Genomic DNA, 8,561 nt, shown 5'->3' with positions numbered 1-8,561 from the left:
GTGACTGTATAATGAGGCTAAAAACTAACTAAAATGACTCATACAGAGCAAAACAGTAGACTTGATGGGATGAGAGGGGAATATGGCTTAATGAATATAATTTCCTGTTATTCAGATGTGAATAGAGATTCAAGCTAAACATATAAAATGCAAGAGGAATGGGAACTGAAAAGTGAGGATTCAGGCCTTAAAACCATGTAGGATTTGTATCTTTCTTGGTGCAATATGCAGAATATGCACAATATTCCTTGCTATAGTGACCAGTAATAGGGTAACAAATTATCTTCTAATTATATGAGAAACTGGAACTGAAAGCATATATTAAAATTTGGAGCCCTACCTTTCTTCTATCTATATGTATGCCCAACTATTTTTGTGCTCTAAGCTTAAGCCTATTTTTTTTCCAATAGAGATTTGGTGTATGTAAGTAGAGAGTATATCAGAGAGTATATCTTTCATATTTACCTTCTCAGTAAATGTCTTATTGTCAAAGGGAACAAGTACCTATTAGTACTTTATAAATATTCTCTTTCTGAATCTTACAATAATCCTGGGAGATAGGTACTATTATAATCTCCATTTTACAGATGAAGAAATGGATTCAGAAGTAAAGTTACTGCCCAAGATTACACAATGAGTTGTGTCAGAGACTGGAATCTTCCAGATTCCAGACCCAGAACTTTATCTACTGAGCCATCTTGCTGCTCCCAACAGCTAACTGATGCTTTTTGGTTGATTGATATGAGGGAGCACACTGGATAAGGTCTCAGGAATGATACTTAGAAACCCTAATTCCTACAATTTATTCCTAGAATCCTAAAGGAGGAAATAGTCATCTTGTCTAAATTGAATGAGAGCCCCTAGAGGTTGCGGTGTATGGGGAGGAGGGAATCACTGCTTGCTTGGACTACTGCAATAGTTTGATGCTTGTTCTCCCTGCCATAAGTTTCTCTCCACTCCTGTTCATCCAACACTCAAACTGATCTTCCTAAAAGTTGGCTGTCATTAGTCTACTCAATAAATTTGACTCCCTATTGCCTCCAGGATCTAATATAAAAATTTTCTACGTGCTTTTTAGTTTTCCATCACCTGTCTACCTGGTCTTCTTATGCCTTCCTCCCCTCCATGACTGAGGGACACTGGTTTTCTTGTTCCTCCCACAAGACATTCTGTCTCATGACTGAGGATTTCCCCATGCCTGTAATTCCCTTCACCCTCATTTTTGCCACCTGGTTTGTCTTACTGGGAGAAGTATTTCCCAGGTCTCCTCAACCTTGGTGCCTCTCCTCTGAGATTACCTCTATTTTAGCCTGCATATGACATTTTTTGCATATAGTTTTTGTGTATTTTCTCCCCCATTAGATTATAAATGCTGTAAGAACAGGGATTACTTTTGCCTTTATATCGTTATTTTTGTTCAGGAGTTTTTTGGTTGTATTTGACTATTCATGGCCTCATTAGGGGTTTTCTTGACAAAGATAAAGGAAGTGGTTTGCTTTTTCCTTCTTTAGCTCATTTTACAGATGAGAGGAACTAAACCAAACAGGGTCAAGTGACTTCACACAACTAGTAAGTGTCTGAGGCCAGATTTGAATTCAGGAAGATAATTTTTCTAGACTCCTAACCTGGCACTCTATCATCACCTCACTGTTGTTCTTTGTATCTCTAGACTTAACAAAGTGCTTTGGCACTGTTTGTTGACTTGCTGTAACAAGATTGGGAAATAATACCTTCATGCACTGGTATTCTGTGGGTCTATAGTATCTTGCTTAGAAAAGCCCACACAGAACAATGGTTATGTTGACAGTCTGGTGAATTTTTTATTAAAAAGGCAGTGATGTTTTTCTTACCTTAAAACATTCATTTGAGAGAAGCCCTCTGGCCATTTTATGAGCATGTGGGAGCTGTGATACTACAACTATTCCATTTGAGAAAGCAATTGAGATATTTAATCTTTACCTGAACAATCTATTCTTAGACCAGGTGAACATTAGAAAACCAATAAAACTTTGGAAATTGAGTGCTTTTTTTTTTTAGAAAAATTATTTTATAGGTGAAATTGGATCTTAAAATACCTCCTAGCCATATTCTATTAAAATTTCTGGTTTAATATCTATGTCTTGTAATATTCAGTTACAGCATTAGTTTCCCTTTTCAAAAGTGGGACAGGGACTGGGTCTGTCATTTCATTGATATTGGGAACACCTGTCATGAAGAAACTGTTTCTAATGGCACAGGTCAGCACTTTCTTAGCAAGTCATGGTCTTAAAGAGTTACCTAGAACCCTGAGAGATAAGATGCTTTGTTAAGGTTGGATGACTTGAAGCAGGACTCAAACCAGGACTTCCTGGTTCTTAAGACAACTTTTTTAGCTACTACACTATGGTATCTTCAGATGAAGATTATTACTTTTCAAAATTTTGTAACATGAATTCTAACCTTCAAAAAAAAATTCCCCAAATGTTACAGTATCACATGTACTTAATTATACATTTAGAAGGTTTATAAACCTCATCAAATAAAGAAATCAAGTAATCAAATCCTGGGTTCTGAATCCCATCTTTATCTACTTTCAACATGAAAAATTCATCTAATTGTAACTATCCAAAATTTCTAGTAATGAACACAGATCTAAGAAATATTGACAATTCCATCACTTATGGGAGGAAGGTGTTCTGATTTCCTTCTAAGTGCAAAAGGAAAAGAATATTCCCTTTTGCTTTTAGTAGGATGATATAATAAATGTCAAAGTAGACACACATGAAAATGATAATAAAAATATTAATTGGAAGCAGGCCAAAGAATACTGCTTTCACAATTACAGTTAATTTCCTATTCCCTAAATATACTTTTTTGGAATGTTGAAAATCTCACCATTTTATTAGGTCAGATGAATCTGTTTCAATATTAATGACCTACAAGATAATTTAATCTAAAACTTGTCTGATATCTTCCCTAAAGGGATCCCACTTGAAGAGTTCATGGAGAGAATTCAATTTTGCTGCACCAATTTTTATTCATATATGTAGGTAAAGCATATTTGATTTTACTTAATACATTTCTTTCAAAAAAAAAAACCCAACTTGGGATTTAAAGCTGTATTAGTTGGCTGGACAAGATACAGGTTGAACACCCTTTAGCTCCAATGCCTTTGCAAAGTTGATTTCCAGAGGTTTGGCAGTGCCTTTGGTGAGTTTTAATGAGCGGATACATCCTCTGAATGGGACATTGATTGTGAGGCCAAACTGTTTGAGGCCATCTGCAAAACAAAAGGCAAAGAGGTTATACTAAAAGAGTAGATTTCCAGTTCCTTGGACATCTATTAGTTCATTAACTTGGTTCAAATTATTAGGATAGTTTGGCTAAGGATTTTGATATCAATTTTTAAGCTGTAGAAAGAGAATCCCAAGTTTATTTTAAGCTCCTGAGATATAGCTACTTCTTTACTACTTCATTTTTTAAAGAAATATCCATCTAGGAATTGGGATTGGAAGTGATTAATTTATAGCTTTGAAAAATTACAAAGCTTGAATTTTAAAGAAAGGCATGTATTTGCTGAAGTAGACAATAAGGAATATAAAAATAGATGACTAAATGGTAATTTCTTATAGAGAAACTCTGTAAGGGAAAACTATAAGAGAAACCTTATAAGAGTTTTTACACCATGAGAAAATAGTTACTGGAAAAGTCAAAGGAATTAAAACGGTTCTCCAAAAGATGCTTTCTGTATAAAGGAGCAACTCTTATGACTGGGCTTAAGATTTTGCTTTAACTTTCAATCAGTCTCATCTCTCATTTAACATGGCAATGAACAGATAAAGTTCTGCTGTCACTTATTATACCTTGATTTTACCTGACTGACAGAGAGATGGATGCCATTAAAACTCAGAAACAACTATGGAGATAGAAACTATACAGATTGAGTTATCTATTCAATATTCCCCCATTATTAAAATATGGTTTTGATTATTTTGCCTTTCTTTATGTGAGGAGAAAGGTTATATGTAAATGTGGATCTATTTCATATTGCAAAGATGAAAAGCAGTCCTTGGTGTTTTAAAAAATATTACTATATTTATTACTATCATATGCATTGTTTATTTTGAACTAACGGCCAATTTTGCTTATGGCACTTTACATAATTCTCTGTGATTCATATACTATTTTTAATTTACTGGCTGGGGCTTTTAAATATAGATTTTTTTTGGTTAAGGTTTCTTTGTAATATAAATATGACCTCTTTTTTTTTAGGTTTTTGCAAGGCAAATGGGGTTAAGTGGCTTGCCCAAGGCCACACAGCGTAATTATTAAGTGTCTGAGACTGGATTTGAACCCAAGTACTCCTGACTCCAGGGCCGGTGCTTTATCCACTACGCCACCTAGCTGCCCCATAAATATGAACTCTTTAACAACCTAAGGGGAAAGTCATCTATGTTTAACTCAATGATTTCTAGTACCTCCAGAAGTAGTTTTATAACTGATTTTTATGATTCCCCTGGCCTGTTAATCAAAAATGTACAGAGAGAGAGAACAACTGCTTGGAATGTAATTTAGATGAGATGTTTCATCTGTTATGAGTCAAATTCATTTCCTGCATCCTCAAACTTCCCACCAATGAAACTCAACCCATATGTTTTATGTAAGACATTCACTCATTTAAGTTATTGGAGATTTTGTAGAATGTGTTAAAGAATTTGGCCTTAAACATACTAATACATATTTTCTGGAGAATTTGATATTAAATTTCAATATTTTCAGCATTTTCCAATCCATAAATACAACATCTGTGCAAAATTGGAAGCAACAAGTCCTAGTTAGTTTTGTCAAACCTTATGGCATTTTATAAATATGAGTTATTTTTGATTGTTGCTATCTAAACTCACCTGGGTACCCTCCAACAAAGACAGGATCATTTGTATCCGCTGATGTAGATGCAGTGTTTGGACTCTGAGCCACCACCTGGTTCCCATCCACTGTCAATTGTATTTGGTGTTTGATTTTGTTTGCAGTCACCTTATGCCACTCCCCATCACACAAAGCTCCAGGGATACCAGTGTCATAAACAGCAGTGAACCGGCCTGCACCATTATCCACATGGAACATGAGCTGGGGTTGTGAAAAATCAAACAGTTATGAATAGCCCAGTTAGAATAATGTCATTATGCTCCTAAATCTGATAAATTAGCAGGGCTGTCTAATGGAAAAAATAGAAAAAGGCCCAATAGATTCAAACAAACACAGTTTAGTTATATCAAAACAAACTTGATAGGAATTAAAATGCAAATATGATCAGCATGGGTAACAAATGACCATTTTGCCTCTAAGCGTTACATGTGTAAGTGGGTATATTTGTGGGAGAGAATGCAATAGTCAAGTTATGTTAAGCTGGCAGTAAGAATTCTGTAATTTGAACATTTGAAATCCATTTGGAAGTCAGATAACAAGAGTCTGTAGGCAGGCAAAAGTTCTAAAGTTCTTAGCCCTTTAGCTCCCTAAGCTAGAAAGCACAGATCAAAATATTTTGCTGACGGGCTTCTCAGATTTCTAAATACTTGCTGGACCTCTTTGAAATGCTTCCAATCTTGTCTTAAAGGTAATGTGTTCACAGTGATTTGCTAATTTGATTTATCAGTGAAAAGCATTCCTAGGATTTATTCTTTGAGCCTTTTAAACTTGCTTTCTTTCCCTTAGATGCTTCATTTTATACTCAAAATGACACAAGGAATTTCCTTTCAAGGGGAGATCCCCACCATAAATGCTCAAGGTCCTTGGACAGACACCAGCTTAGTTACTGAAAAGCACAGTATATAGACATTTGAAGTATGTAAATTTGAAAATTTTTGTTAATGATTGAAATATGAGTAGGTCTTAAAAATTTGAGGGCATTTTCTTTCCCTTTCTGAGGATGGTGAATAAAGGGATATAATTAAGCTCTAAATGAAAATATACTAGAAAGGTTTAACAGTAATATTAGACAGGACAGAAGGAACTGGATATGTCTGGGAAAAAAACAAACCAACAACGAATGAAGACAGTATTGTTAGATTACACAGGTTATTGATTTTTTTTGTAATAATTTGAGCATCTGTGTCTAGCTAAAGCTATTTGAGCTATCTATGTTCATCTGGGAGCAGCTTAGTCAGTAGTGAATTAGCAAGTGTTCTGAGGTCAGCAGAAAGAGGCAGTCACATTTGCACGTATATGCTTTCCTAATTAGGATCCTTTATCCAGAGATGAATGGGAACTCTGAGACCATCTAGTCCCACCCCCACATTTTCCAGATGAGGCAATTGAGGTAAAGATCATATTATAAGGGTTGATATTTAAATTCAGGTCCTCCAACTTCACCTCCTCTTTCTCCTCTACCAGATGTTGTAAGTTCCTGGAGAACTAGGCCTATATCTTTGTTCCTGCTAAAAACAAATTAGTCCTTGCATATAACAGTCACTTGATGAATATTTTAAAATTGGATTCCTCCTCTGCACACCTTGCTCTTTTATTTTTTCTGTATTGTGTTGCTATTGACTGCAACAGAAGTTTGGGCTTTTAGGTGGGTTTTTACAAAATTCTAAAGTTGGAATGTATCTCAGGGAGTTAGTCCCCAAGTATTCCCTCTACCAACAAGGGGTCGTCCAACCTCTGCTCAAACACTTCTAGTAATGGGGGAACTCACTTGAGGCATCCTATTGTACTCGACCACTTTTAGGCAGTAGAAAGTTTTTTTTTAATAGCAATTACATCTTATATCTTGTTGATTGCTATGTTCAAAGAAAGCATTATTGAAGAATAATCCCTTTTTGCTGCATAAAATTATTATGAAATTTCTCTTTACTTCCTTCTTCCTTGTATCCCTTTATAGTTAAAATAAGAGACAATCAACTCCTCACACATATGCCAACCACCTAGTCAAGTACTAGACACTGTGCAAAGCTCTGGAGATGCAAAGAAAGGCAAAAACAAAAACAAATATCCCATCAAACCAAACTACCCAAAAAACAACAGTCCCTGCCCTCTAGGTAATCTAACCAGGACAATCCTATTGAAATAACTATAAAGAAACAGGAGATCTTTTTTATCCCCCTGTATACATATATGCATGTATATACATACATACACACACCACACACACACACACACACACACACGCACATATATATATATATATATATATTTATATATACATCTATATCTTTATCTATCTCAGAGAAAAGGCACTAGCATTTTAGGGGACATTTTAGGCTCTTGTAGAAGATAGGATTTTAGTTGAAACTTGAAGAAAGTCAGGAGACAGAAATGAGGAGGGACTGAATTCTAGGCATGTGGAGAATCCAGTGAAAATGTTGTTAATTATCAGGTATTGTTGATTCCATTGCAGCAAAATTTTTCATGACTCTCTTCATCTTTTTATTCTTCCTTCTAGCAAATGAAGGGATTAGGGTTATTACCACCTGTCCAGACTGTTACATATCTTTCCATAAGCTCTCTTGATCCTATTGTAAGAATTCATATGATCAGATCTAATTTTGTCATTGCTGTGCTCAGAGACATTCAGTGACTTCCTGTTGCCTCCTAGTTCCAGTTTAGACTCCCTTGATTGATGGTGAAGGTCCAATTCAATCTGGTTCCCCCTTAATCTAGCCAGATCTTCTATCATTCCTCTCCACACATTCTTATACTCTAGTTAAATTGATCTATTCTGTCTCCTGAATATGTCCTGTACTCTCTCCTCCTCCCTTCACACTAATCCCCAACCTTAGAATGAAAATTATGTGTTTTTAAAAAAGCATTTTTAAGCAGTGACATGCTAAGAATTGGCAACTCAAGTAAAGTAAAGAATGTAGTTGTGGCTATCAAGGGGCTCATACTTTAATTGGGAGAGATAGCATAGAAAAGAAAATTCATCATCAGGGAAGAAGGATAGTCATGGGATTTCTTCCACTTTCCCTTTTGGCTGTTTAATTAAATTCATCAAATTTATTATACACCTACACATATTAGACATCTTGCTAAGCACTGAAGCTACAAAGACAAAAGGGAAAGTTGATGCCTTCACTGAGATTCTCTTTTGTGGAAGGGAAGCAACGCATCTACAATTAAGTTAATTTTATACACATATGCATGCATATATATATATACATATATATATATATATAATGTGTGTATTGTATATAAATGTATGTATATATGCATCTACATACATGTTATATATATTATATATATATTTGGAGAGAGACATGCACACACATACAATAAATACAAAGTAGTTTTGAGTGGGATGGGGAGCACTAAGGGAATCAGGAAAAGAAGGAGGTAGCATCTAAGCTGACTGTAGAAGGGAGGTATGGTTCTAAAGAGGCAGAGGGAGAAGGGAGAAAATCTAATAAGTGTTTGAGGTCCCATATGAACTCAGGTCTTCCTGACTTCAGGCCTGACACTCTCTCTACTACTACACCTAGATGTCCCAGTCTGGCTTCTGCTCATTCTTGAAGTCTTTCCTGAATTCCACTAGTTGAAAGTCCCCCCTCCCCCCTGCCACGAGTTCACACAGTCTTTTGTTTTAC

The 8,561-nt window shown here is 35.5% G+C and overlaps 1 protein-coding gene across 5 annotated transcripts in view; it reads right to left on the bottom strand.

Annotated features, from left to right (window-relative positions):
• Window positions 1-1,870: 1,870 nt before the first annotated feature.
• The window catches only part of LAMA2 (laminin subunit alpha 2), an 811,978-nt gene continuing 805,287 nt past the window's right edge, over window positions 1,871-8,561 (bottom strand). For all 5 annotated transcript variants that reach the window (XM_074187557.1, XM_074187558.1, XM_074187559.1 and 2 more), the window contains 2 exons: window positions 4,884-5,106; window positions 1,871-3,259 (listed from right to left, as the gene is read on the bottom strand). In XM_074187557.1, the coding sequence (XP_074043658.1) occupies window positions 3,102-3,259; window positions 4,884-5,106 (381 nt within the window). In that variant the 3' untranslated portion in view covers window positions 1,871-3,101. The remainder of the gene's footprint in view (window positions 3,260-4,883; window positions 5,107-8,561) is intronic.

This window comes from Macrotis lagotis, chromosome 5 (assembly GCF_037893015.1).
Source record: "Macrotis lagotis isolate mMagLag1 chromosome 5, bilby.v1.9.chrom.fasta, whole genome shotgun sequence".
NCBI classification, from domain to species: Eukaryota; Metazoa; Chordata; class Mammalia; order Peramelemorphia; family Peramelidae; genus Macrotis; species Macrotis lagotis.
This window is presented reverse-complemented; position numbering and strand designations above follow the sequence as displayed.